Here is a 12,329-nt window from a genome sequence, read left to right on the forward strand (position 1 = left end):
ACTAATAATAATGAATTAATAGGCTGAAGCTCAAAATGTGTTTTTCAACTGCCTCTAATCATTGTCAAAATAATATGAACGATTGCTCGTTATAATATTGTAATAGACAAGTTATTTTTTTCTAAATTTTGTTCTTTGCATAAATCAACCTTAATGTTTCATAAATAAGATTCTAATTAGCATCTAACTAATTAGCATCTTCGGCATAAATACTGATAACATATCGCCCTTCAAACTGCCTTTCACTGTCGACAGGGATTGCTAGACCAATTTATCGACCTCGGATATCGTCACGTAGAAAGACGCCGTATCGTGACACGGTTAAGAAATTATTGGTACTTAGACCTTGCACACATACGGCAACTTCTCACCTCGCGTGACTTCGCGACGTGCCATTTCGCGAAATAGTAGTACGTCAAAAATCTTGGCGACTGACAGTCAAGACTTTGATTTTGCAATTTCATCGATACGAATTGCACGAGCGATTGTTCCTACAAGCTTAAAATCCGTTTGAAAAGAGAAAGAGAGAGATCGGTTGCTCTAAAAAATATCGTTAAAAATATCTTTAAAATATACTTGCAATATTAATAATTAACATATTTTAAAAATTTGTGTAAATTCTACCTAAAAAATGATTGTCCCTTTCAATCCAGAAAAAAATTCGCTTAATTAAGAAAAAACTAGAAGACAAGCTATTACATATATGTTACGGATTGAATCTTGCGGATACATGTATAAATTGACAAGATATAAATATCTACAGATATCACTGAGATGGAAAAAAGGAGAATTCAAGCTATACGTATAGAATGCGCATACTTATTGAGAGTAAATTATAGATGACTGCTTATGAATTTGGATCGAGACTCGAACGATAGGCAACACGCGAGATGCACCGGATCTCGTGTCGTGGAAAATAAATCGAAACACGCAACCACGTAGGCAGCGTTTGCATAATGTCGATGCATCGGTCCGCGATTTATGAGAGCAGGAATTAATCCTTTTGTAACGCAAAGACTTTTATCAGATAAAAAAAAGATGTTTAACAAAAAGTTGTGTATAAAAATGAAAAATGTCTCGAAACCGCAATTGTACTCCAATTGTATTTCAATTGTACTCCAATTGTACGAGTTCGATATTAGCCGCAGCAATTGTCCGCAAAGTAATAGCTTCCAAATTGATTGCTAACACGGAACAGAACGCTTGAATCGACATTTCTCGCCGGTCATGATTGGTAACCACATTGTGGCGAGGACCGAGAAGCGAGAGACACTTTCCACGGATGACTTGTCAACTCCGACACTTACATAAACGCTTTCTCGTCGTTAAAGTCTCGCTTTTACTAAATATTATCAACGTCGCGGCTGAGGGTCGGATGGTCCGCGATTATTATGTTGGTTTCTCGAGACAGGGCGACGAGGGGGAGGATCTTTGAAAATGCCGAAGGTGCCACGCGCATTCGCGTGTACGCCATAATAATGACACTCGTGCTGCAAATTACGGATACCGCATACTTACAAATCCGCGACTGCCGTATTCACATCGCGAGCTCTCTTTCTCTCTCTTTCTCTCTTGCAGTTTACGCACGCGAAATGAAGATATCAGAGTACGCCTGGGCTTGCCGTGCCTCCTCGCATCGACCTTTATTATAAGATGCCCTTTAAACTCCGCGCACACGTGAGAGCCACCGCATGCATAAATTTGATTCACAGTTTTGTTCTTGTCGTACAGTCTCTCCCAGAACTACTTGGAAGATGATAAAAACTTTTACAGATGCAACCGAACATTATTTAGAAAAAAAATTTTATATCGCAATAAAATATATTGCAATATCGCACTCGCAAAGACTTGCCTCAATTGTTCCGATCGAGTTTAGCAAAGAGGGGGTAAAAGATGACTGAGAAATTGGATGGGATGCAACAATAGATCGAAAAATACTATTTTGGAAAAACAAGTTGAAAGTTTCGCAAATGAAAAGTACGATTCAAATATAATCTGATGCAGCTTTTATAACTTATAATGTAACAATGGTGTCATGCGTAACGTTTTTCGAACGCAATAATCGTCAACTTTACAGAAGCTATTGTTACATCTCAATTCCTCGGGAAATGATTTTTGCGAGTCATCAGATTCGATTTTGCGAGTGCGTCTTCTGCACCGGAGATGATCTTTGCAAACTTACCATGACTGGTGCACGTGTGCGCCTGTATGTCACCTAATGCCGCAATTGTTGGCCGTCAAGCAGGGGCATGTCTACGAAGGAGGCAATCGGAGCGGTAGACGGTGAGAAGAAAACTTGAAATCGCTGTCTCTTACTCTCTCTCTTTCTTTCTCGTCGTGTCGTTGCACCCTGCACAGTCAACACGAATCACACTATACGTAAACACACATGCACAGAGAGAGAGAGAAAGACGCGCGCCGGGAAAAAGGCGCCAGCGCACGCACGTAAGCGGTGCGCCTCCTTCACTCTTCCACTCACAAAGACACAGATTTTCGTGCCCTCGTACACGAAAATTTTCCCGAATCTCCGATATGGTAATCGAAGAAGAATTACAAACCGAGGGACCCCCGCGCGATCATCGATATCGGCGATGTTGGGGATCAGCGGCTCAAGAAGAGGAACATCCCCCGATGAAAATTATATTTCGGTGGACGCGTTTGTTCCCCTAAGAAACTTGACCGGTATTACTATACAGTTACGCGCCAGTTAGAGGGCGAGGAAGAGACGGACGGATTTTCAACCTGGCGGACACCGACTGAGCCCGCGACCGGCAGGTAGGTGAGCCGTCGCCCCTCTCCACACTCCGATCGCTCGTTCGGCGTGCCGCACCACCACCGGTCGCCGCTCACCGTGTTCTCCATTCTCATTTCCCTCGCTTCACTTGCCTCGCCGCTCCTTACTTCGTTCGCCTTTCGTCGTAGATACGCGCGTCTCTTCCCGGTCTCCCGCAGAGACGGCTCTACCGTCGAGCGAACTGGGTGAAAGTGCATCGCGTTAGATTATACGAAGGCATTCGTACCTGCCTGCTTGTAAATACTTTCCTCGCTATATAGATTCATCGCGTTAATGTTCAAGATCTCGTAAATGCTAGGATTCCGTGAAATGACAAATATTATTTCACCGTGTATAAATAAATAATTATCTATACTAACGTTAAAAATCTCACTTTTGTGAAAAATCATGCTAAATTATTTGAAACAGATCGCAATATTATTGTATCTATACAATTTTCATATTTGCAAAATATGCATTTCAACCTTAAGAATTCGAGTGCATAAAAATTTCATTCAAAATAGCAAGTATTTTCATACATGGAAAACTATATTAAAAACTATATTTAAAAAAGGGAACAATTTCCTAAAAAAATATATTTCTAATATAAAGAATTTTGAGAAATGGAATCCTGGCTTTTTATCTTGAGCTATGATATTGTTATCATATCTCTGATGTAGATATCTAATTATAAAATATATCTTGTGAAATAAAATAGAATCCTGGCTTTTTTTCTTAAATTGATTGAATTATCTTAAAATGATGAACGCATTTATAGAAATCTCATATTTGCAAAGATTTTTGTATACACAAGGGCTTCGTATTAGGCTATGAGACGGCTATTTAAATTTCATTGGACTTCACATATATGTATCAAATAAACTAAATATCTACAAGTGCTTTGTTATGGAAGCTCTTGTGTATATGTACAATGGCTCGCTCCACGATACAGAATTTTGCGATATTCACAAACAGTAAATACACTTGCCTAGGGCACAGTTATTTCTAGTGCCGCCTCTGTCTGCCTCCCCATGATCATACCGCATATTAACGCACAAGCGGTAGACCATAGTCATCATGCCCTATCGGCGTTAACGAGATTATGTCCTGCATAATTATGCACCTTTCGATGAAGGATTATTATGATCAAACCATGCAGGATAACAATTATGGCATAACAATTTCATATAAAACGATAATTATAAATTTAAAATAAAGGCAAATTAGAATCATTTAATCTTTTGCAATACGTAATTTAATAATGTTTTACCAATAATTTAATATACTTTTAATAATATACTGATAAAAAATTGAGTTTAACTCTTTTAGTGATGGAAAATAAATATATCAAATATTGTATTGTATTAATAACAATGGGAGGAAAACAAAGGTTTTTACTATTAATAAATATTATTTATATGTATATTTAACTATAGATATTATTTTAGAGAAATATACCTAATAAAATTAATGAGATGCAATAACAACATCTGGCTTTTCGCTTTCGTCTTCTTCTTCTTCTTCTTCTTTTTTAAGCGCACTACTTTCAGGTAAATATTGTTCAAAGTTAACTTTAAACTTTTCTCTTGTTGGTGGACACAAAATATGAATTCTGTTAAAACATAATTATAGAATTATATCTGTGAAATAAACTGGATATATAAGTCTACTATAAATAATCCTAAATATTACCTTGTGATAAAAGGCTCTGATTGGCGTACTTTTGCAGCATCAACATCCTTAATAATAGCAATAAAATTCTCTTCCAATTGTTTTATATCCATATCGAGCTATAAAATCATAAATCAATTGATAATCATTTTATATTGTCCAACACATACACAGAGTAACAAGATATGTTTGTAATAATATTATATAACATTAAGAATTTACCGTTCCAAATGTAACATCAATAGTGCCATAAGATTGTAGGAGATTTTGTGGCTTTGCCATATATTTTATTCCAGTTAAAAATTTCGTTACAAGCATATTCATATCAGGACTTAGAGTACCTAAACATAACCATATAAGAAATATTAAAATTTACTTTAAAAATAATATAAATTGAGTTTCAAAATTCTTGCACATATCTGTTTAACATGTGAGCTAAATTCTATATATCAAATAATCTCAAATGTGTAATTATGTATCTCTACTGACCTAATTTAGTGCTAGGAAAGTTCTTCCTCATGAGTCCTCTAATTAGCAATAGATCAGGTAAGATGCTTGGCTCTGACAAAATAATATCATACTCTTTCAGTGAGAATTCTCCACTCTAAAACAATATACATTTAATTAATACTTATTAGAAGTTATAATCTTCACATGCTTGTTAATTGCATTATATTAAACAGTATATTGACATTATAAAAACAGTATATTATTTTACCTGAATCTGTTTTATTAATTCTTTACCACCAGCATACTGAGCTCCAGCTGTTCTTGCTATTTGCTGCACTTCAGGTGATTTACAAAACGCTAATATTTTTCTGCTTTGACCATGATCGAATGAATGTGGCACACATGCTATTCTTGTGAAAGCAGGGACAAATTTTGTTTTCTTTGAACCCTAAATAACACAAATTTACATTCAGCATACCTTCATGTATGTGCATTATAAATTTTTTTATATACTAGACGCTCTTTTCTTTTACCTGCATATCCAATTCTATGAATGCATTTAGAAGTGCATTTGGTAAATTGTACATAGTAGGATGATGTATTTCACGATGACTCTGTATTGCTTCTTCAAATGAATAAATTTTCCATTTGTGAAATTGTCCAATCCAGACATTATCCAGCGGATCTGGTTTTTTACTATCATCTAATATAATATTCCCTTGTTTGGCCTTGTTTCGTTTATCAGAACTAGTATCACATAAAGAAATAATATTAATATACAACTAAAATTAGTCAAATATATTAAAATATATTAAAAAATACTTACAATACTGCTTTTCTCTCCTTGTGTGCCATAAAACCGAGTTTTTGAACAACCACTTTGACTTTTTTCTTCCTCGCTTTCTCTCTTGTACCTTTTCTAGCAGCATAATTTCGTGCTTGTAAAAAGCCAATAGGACTAAGGCACGTCACATGTCTTATGTATGTTGAAGAAAAATTTAGTAACCAACCTGCAAAGAAAAAAGCTGCCATTACATACAAAATAAAATGTAATGTTGCTTGATTTATTGTGTCATTTAAAAAAGTATATAACTTGAAGCTATGATAACTTTTGATAAAAAATACAGAGATCTCGTTATTATTAATGCATTAATAATAATCAAAAAAACGTTTAGTCAATTAACTTACTATAATATTACGCTTTCACATTATTAAAGAAATATTTAAAGGAAAAAATATAAGACACGTACCGCTAATGCCGTGCACCGCCATGTTTTACCAAGCAGTTAGTTCAAAATTCACAGCGGGGATTTTCATTTCGAGATCCTTTGCCTCGAAGCGTTGGATTGACCAATCGGCACAAAAGGAATAAAAATATCTCTATTTTGATTGGTTGTAACATCCGATTGAGTGCAACGCTTCGAAGCATTAGCCAATCAGAGTAAAGAAATTTTTACTTTTTTGTTTTCATACGCGCATGCTCTATCCCCACTATTACTTCTATCTCTATTCTCGGGATATTTCCGAACGTAGCTTCGCTGCCCAATGATCAGTGATGTCGGAGAAGACGCGAGTGGAGTATGGCTCTAGTGGGGAAGATGGGGATAGTGGGGGATAACTCACACAAGCGGGTTCATGTACATACGTGTAAACTCGGCGTTTGCGCGTTGCTCGCAGATTCCGCTTATGTGCATTATTCCCTACGTTATGGCTGTGTGTGCTCGCGTCTAAAAGTTCTGACATCATTGCTGCTGAAATTACGCGCTATAAACCTCTGTAGAACGATGCTGAATGTGTTGCACGGGTTTGGGTGTTTTTTTTTCCGATCGGAATGTTAGGGAGACTCTCGAGGGTCTGTGTGACAAGTATTGTACGTAGCGTGCGATTATCGGCGGTATTTACTCGCACCGGGATCTCTACATAGGTTTTCGCATTTTTACAGCGTTACGCGGGGACCAGCTGCTGCTGCTCGGCTCAAAATCTGATGTTTTGCGCCACGTTGCGGCGCGTTTTTTCGCTTGGAAATACGTGATATTAACGATGAGACAATCGCGCGTCATCTCCCAGATCGTGGGTTCTCCCGCGCTCGTCAACAAAAAGGCGGCGTAACCTCCAATGTGTTGTTGGACACTCATCTGACATAAAACAACAATTGGGACCTAAGATCGCTAGATAGACTTTGCCCCGGAACGCGACGTATCTTCAGCCACTCGCCAGCCGAACTTTATTCATCCGCATAATTCTCTTCGTCATCCTCGTCTTTGTAATATTCGCTTTACAATTAATTTGTAGGCTTTTAAATTTTCAATGTACTCTTCTGGTGCGTGTAAATTAATTCGTAGCCTGTTTCGCTCCAATATCGCGAATATGAATACATTGAGCACTGTGAATAGCGGCAGCGACAAACGTCTGCCAGAAACGACTGTCCAAACTGTGGCACAGAACTTGACTACAATGCAAAATGTACAGAATGTGCAAAATGTACAAAGTGTGGTTCAGAGCAATACACAAAATATTCAGCCTATCCAGACTATTGTCGGATCAGTGGGAACACCCGGCAATTTGGTAGGCAAATCTGTATCACTGGATATAAATCCGAAGCTGTCCTTAATGAAGCCTGTGACACCATCGGGCGCTACCTCATCTGTAGAAACCAGTAAAATAACAACTACGGTAATACTAGTGTGTCAAATCTGTATAATAAATATTAGTTATTTATCACAAATTTTTTTACTTTACATGATAGCAGAATTTGTTTTGATTTATTTATTCTGCATTATATAAATATAAAGTATCGGACCAAGTGGAAGATCTATCTAATCAAAATGCACAACTGCTATTGACAGAATATCTTTTCTACTGAGTAAATGTGTTTGACAATGAATAGGTTTGGAGTCACAATTGGCCTTTCAACAGGTTATGTGATTCTAAAGACTCTCATGTATTCAATCTCAGAATTACAAGATGTGAGAAAATGTCAACTACACCAGGCCTAAGGAGACATGTTTATATTTTTGGTCGATCCTGATATGCAAAATATACAAATCCCCAAGGGTTTCTAGGATCCTCACGATCCTCAAGTGTTCCTAGGATCTAAGGCTTTAGAAACAATCTACTAAAGCTTCATGATTAGAATAATGGGTTAATGTCTTAATTTTATTTTTAATCAATTAGAAGTTTTTTCCCTAAACATCAATGATTTAAGTATATTATATAATAAATAAATTTAAAAATATCTTAAATAAATATAATTTAATAAATTTGTACATAAATAATATACATATAAATTTAAAATATTTAACTTCTTCAAGGATATTTACACACATGTATAAATTATGTTTGACATATAAATTATATTTTAGTATATCAAATCCTTTTATAAATAATTAATGCACAATGTACATTATTTTCTTAAAAATTTTAAGCATTTAATTTTTCTATTTTTTTTAAAATACTTATAAATATATTTTGGAAAAAATATAATTACAAAAAAAAGGATGAAATAATGTTTTCCAATTTCAATTAAATTCATCCCTGAAAAGGTTAAATATAAATTTAAAAATAACTATTGATAATTTACTTTTCTTTATTAAGCATGAAAAGTGTATCAACACTATATAAATAACTTTATTTACATAGTATTTTAATACTATAGATCAGTATATTTTGTCATATAAGTTTAATAATAATTTTGTTATTTCTCTTCTCAGTTATGTTCTATAGGACCTACAGTGAAAATTATATCACCAGGAATGTTAAATACTGTGGACCGGCAAAACCAACCACAGACACAGCCATTAGCACAACAGACAGTCAATATGCCAGCCACATACCATGTACCACGAGGAGCTGCAGCAGTTGCTAATATCTCTGCACCTAGATCAACAGTTGCCACTCCCATCAGAGCAAATACGGGGCAAACTGTGCCTACTACTAGACCAGGGTAGATATATTGAATAATAAATAAATCGAATTTAATGATAAAACAAATGAACACAAAACAAATAGAATTTTAAATATGCTTACATTTAGAGATAGAGAATAAGACAATCTCTCATTGAGATTCATTGACAAAGATAATGATATAATTTTTATTAAAAAAAATTTGAATAATTGAATAAACTATTAATAATTCTAAACTGATAATACTACAATAGATGTACTTTAAAAAAATACTAGATATTACTAATATTTATGTCTAATAATTAGTAAATATTTTTGTTTAAATTCTTCTAAGGAAACAAGCCAACATGTACATCTTTTTATAATAAATTGGCAAATATATAAAAACATATATGTAAATTATTTTATATATAGGCAAATCTATTGAATTCTTATATGTATTTTTTTTTAATAGTAATGTACCCATCTCTAATCCTCAATGGCAATCTAAAACATCCGTCGTATATGCGCCAAGTGTACCACAAAGGCATTCTGCACCTCCGGTCAGCAGAGTCTCCAGGCCAGCTACTTTATACACAGGACAACAGACACGACTAATGACGCCAGTCAGTCAAGGAAGGCCTGTTCAAGCCATGGTCACTGGTAGTCCGTCCAGATTAATAGCGCCTATCTTGCAAACGAATAATATTACCAGACTTCCAGTTGCACAAAGCAGACCACCGACACCACAAGTAATAACTGTGTCGCAAACTTCACAACCTGGAAGATCATCGACACAAACCATTCAAGTAAATTGTGTGATTTAAATATATAGAAATGTACGATACACACACACATACACACAGACATTTTTAATTTTATGTTTTTACACTTTCAAAAACTTACAGTTAGATAATGTAAGTTTTGAATCATAGATATGTATTTGACCCGGAAATGAAGACATATTTAAAAATGAAAATATGTACAATTAATATATTTATAAATTCTTCTATTATTTTTAGCCCAGTCAATCTAACAAGCCTCTAGCCACATCAGGTACTACAAAGCGTATAGCTGTATCAGCACCCATAGAGACGACAAATATTAATAGAAACACTAGTTCGGTTACCATCGGTTCGGTGGAAGCGCCAGGACGACAATTGTCGATTAACACAGTAGCCGGTCCCTCGACTGGCGCCGTTAGCCACATTGTTATTCCTTCACAGCAGGTCAGTACATATGAGTTTTTTATAATATATAGAAAATTGCTTTAATTAATAAGTAAACTGTGTGAGTACAGATTCAACAACAACCAGGTGGACCACGTGTTGTTCAAACCGTTGTAACATCTCTATCAAGCTTCAGTACAGTATCACAAGTGGGCACGATTACAACAACCGCGAATACGCAATCGAACGCGATGCGTATATTACAAACAGTCCCAGCCGCTGGTACAAAAATCACAGGAATGTCTCTGCATCCTCTGCCCATAGTACCGGTTAGGACTGCACCGACACCAGTTAAAGCTACTACTGCACAGCCACAAAATATCGGACAAACCGTCCAGATTAAGCCAGCGCAACCAGCTAGCTTACGCATATCATCCACCAACAGCGGCACAGCTACCAGTTCTACACAGCCGGTTCAAGGACAATATATAACTCCGCCGCATAACACTACTACATACTATTCCTTTGAGACTACAGGTAAAATGATGATTTAAGTAGACTGGCAAATGAACCAATCTTCTAAATTTCTTTCATATCTACAATAAAAAAATGCTTAAATTATTGTACTGTATTTTTCTTTTCAGGGGCATACTCGCCATTTCGACAGGGTTCAATGCAGCCTGTAAGATTAGTCGTTGAACCAGGAGGATATGAAGAACCTCATGGTAAACCTAATGCATCTCCTAGACCAAGCATTTTAAGAAAAAGAGATCATGACAATTCACCAGTGAAAGGTATGATTATGTCTATTGCTTTAATTAAATTTATTGTAAATTTAATTAAAGCAATAACAGTATATTTTATAAAAAATATTACATATAAATGATGATAAGAAAAATATATATATAATTAACATGTAAAATGTTATTAATGCTCTCATGACATGTTAAACATTTTCTTAAAATACTTTCTTACTGGTTTGTAGTGGTAGAATATGAACAACTTTTAATTTTATATTGGCAATAACCTATATTGATCTTGTGTACATACATATCAGCAAAATATTTACATATGATAGCTATCATTATTTATATATAACTTGATGTTTATGATTAGTTAGATAGATATTTGCTAAAGTAAAAGCAATAAGAATAACATAGAAAATGTAAAATAAATTTTCTTCATCAGGTGTAGCTAAAAATTTAAATCCTGTACTGGCATCTCTACCATCAAGTAGATCAATTAGTCCACCGTTGTCACCGAAAGGAGATTTGGATGGTGGTGGATGCCAAAGTTCCGGATCTACGACCGTATCTGCTACATCCTCACCTGGTCTTGACGAGGAACCCGAACAATCGAGAATTACTATCAATCCTACTATAGAAATGTCACCGAGAAAAAAACCACGTAAACAACAACTTACAGGCGTAGAATTAACTGAACCTAGATGTACAGAGGAAGAGATGCAATTTATTACAGAAGAGAAAATGAAAAAGGAAAGCAAAGAAGAATCAAAAGACAAGTTTTCTGACAAGAGACAAGTCTCTAATGTACAAAGTGACATTAAATCATCTAATCAACAAACAGAAAACACAATAAGGACACGGCCTATTCCAAGTTTGATAGGTTTGTATATGTAAACATTTTGGTTACTATTGTCTATGTGTGATATGAAAAGGGAGGGATAATTTCAGTTATAAATTTTGTTTCTATATATATTCAGATATTGTTTGTTTCAAGGCTCTTCTTGGAAAAATAAATGGAGTGTTAGATTGCACCATTACAGAAGACCTAGTGATGTTCGACCTCGCGAAGAAAGAAGACCTACAGTTGCTGAATTGGCACAACAGAAACATGTCTTACAGAAATTGAATGGGTGGAAAGTTTATCATCTCACTACGCAAATGGAAGACATTGCAGATCTTGAAAAACAAGTATGAAAAGAATATTGATTTGTCATATTATTTGGAGATTTCTTCCAGTTTGCACAAGTAGTAAATAAAAATAATTTCTGTATTGTACATTTCATTTAGGTACATGAAAAATTAAAAACTACATTAATGCTGCTGGAATCACAACAAACTGTTAAAAATAAACATAATGATGGATTAGAGCGTGTAAATGAACTGATTAAGGGAAATATGCAGCGTAGTAGTTTAATTAGTGAGGGAATGAACGAAGCACGCACGCAGCTTGTCACTATATTTCAACATAAGGGTCCTATTACCGATCTTTTACAACGTTGTGGTAATAAACGAGCTCAGAAAAAAAGGGACAAATAAGAAGCAGTCATCAATAGCTAATAAATATGTATTTATAAACGAACTTGTGGAAGAAAAAGGAATATATTTTTATCTGTGTCACAGATTCTAAATATATAATAT

The 12,329-nt window shown here is 35.1% G+C and overlaps 3 protein-coding genes across 5 annotated transcripts in view; 1 reads left to right on the forward strand and 2 right to left on the reverse strand.

Annotated features, from left to right (window-relative positions):
- The window catches only part of LOC105253835 (cadherin-99C), a 107,331-nt gene extending 104,258 nt beyond the window's left edge, over positions 1 to 3,073 (reverse strand). The window contains exon 1 of the mRNA XM_011262153.3: positions 2,183 to 3,073. Coding sequence (XP_011260455.1) covers positions 2,183 to 2,185 — 3 coding nt within the window. The 5' untranslated portion in view covers positions 2,186 to 3,073. The remainder of the gene's footprint in view (positions 1 to 2,182) is intronic.
- Positions 3,074 to 4,231: 1,158 nt separating this feature from the next.
- On the reverse strand, positions 4,232 to 6,157 carry LOC105253833 (50S ribosomal protein L1). 2 transcript variants are annotated; one of them, XM_025412706.1, is made up of 8 exons: positions 6,083 to 6,157; positions 5,721 to 5,904; positions 5,428 to 5,641; positions 5,163 to 5,342; positions 4,934 to 5,048; positions 4,667 to 4,785; positions 4,466 to 4,563; positions 4,232 to 4,385 (listed from the first exon to the last, which is right to left on the reverse strand). In XM_025412706.1, exons 2-8 carry the CDS (start codon positions 5,747 to 5,749, stop codon positions 4,241 to 4,243), a joined length of 900 nt encoding a protein of 299 aa, XP_025268491.1. In that variant the 5' UTR covers positions 5,750 to 5,904; positions 6,083 to 6,157; the 3' UTR covers positions 4,232 to 4,240. The 2 variants fall into 2 exon arrangements, with proteins under 2 accessions (XP_025268491.1, XP_025268490.1); XM_025412705.1 differs by lacking the exon at positions 6,083 to 6,157 and having other exon boundaries at positions 5,721 to 5,926.
- Positions 6,158 to 6,458: 301 nt separating this feature from the next.
- On the forward strand, positions 6,459 to 12,314 carry LOC105253836 (histone deacetylase complex subunit SAP130). Of its 2 annotated transcripts, XM_011262157.3 has the most exons (10): positions 6,459 to 6,764; positions 6,837 to 7,567; positions 8,605 to 8,837; positions 9,252 to 9,585; positions 9,799 to 10,005; positions 10,077 to 10,482; positions 10,590 to 10,739; positions 11,134 to 11,571; positions 11,686 to 11,879; positions 11,979 to 12,314. In XM_011262157.3, exons 2-10 carry the CDS (start codon positions 7,202 to 7,204, stop codon positions 12,225 to 12,227), a joined length of 2,577 nt encoding a protein of 858 aa, XP_011260459.1. In that variant the 5' UTR covers positions 6,459 to 6,764; positions 6,837 to 7,201; the 3' UTR covers positions 12,228 to 12,314. The 2 variants fall into 2 exon arrangements, with proteins under 2 accessions (XP_011260459.1, XP_011260458.1); XM_011262156.3 differs by having other exon boundaries at positions 6,459 to 7,567.
- The last annotated feature ends 15 nt before the right edge of the window (positions 12,315 to 12,329 follow it).

The sequence above is a fragment of the Camponotus floridanus genome, unplaced genomic scaffold (genome assembly GCF_003227725.1).
Source record: "Camponotus floridanus strain SB8 unplaced genomic scaffold, Cflo_v7.5 scaffold55, whole genome shotgun sequence".
In the NCBI taxonomy this organism is placed as follows: domain Eukaryota; kingdom Metazoa; phylum Arthropoda; class Insecta; order Hymenoptera; family Formicidae; genus Camponotus; species Camponotus floridanus.

Coding starts and splice junctions, on each gene's coding strand:
- LOC105253833 (XM_025412705.1), bottom strand. CDS start 5,926: ATGGCAGCTTTTTTCTTTGCAGGTTGGTTACTAAATTTTTCTTCAACA. Junction 5,343..5,427: donor TCATAGAATTGGATATGCAG/GTAAAAGAAAAG, acceptor TGTGTTATTTAG/GGTTCAAAGAAAACAAAATT. Junction 4,786..4,933: donor CTTTCCTAGCACTAAATTAG/GTCAGTAGAGAT, acceptor GGTTATGTTTAG/GTACTCTAAGTCCTGATATG.
- LOC105253836 (XM_011262156.3), top strand. CDS start 7,202: ATGTACTCTTCTGGTGCGTGTAAATTAATTCGTAGCCTGTTTCGCTCC. Junction 9,586..9,798: donor CATCGACACAAACCATTCAA/GTAAATTGTGTG, acceptor TATTATTTTTAG/CCCAGTCAATCTAACAAGCC. Junction 10,006..10,076: donor TTGTTATTCCTTCACAGCAG/GTCAGTACATAT, acceptor GTGTGAGTACAG/ATTCAACAACAACCAGGTGG.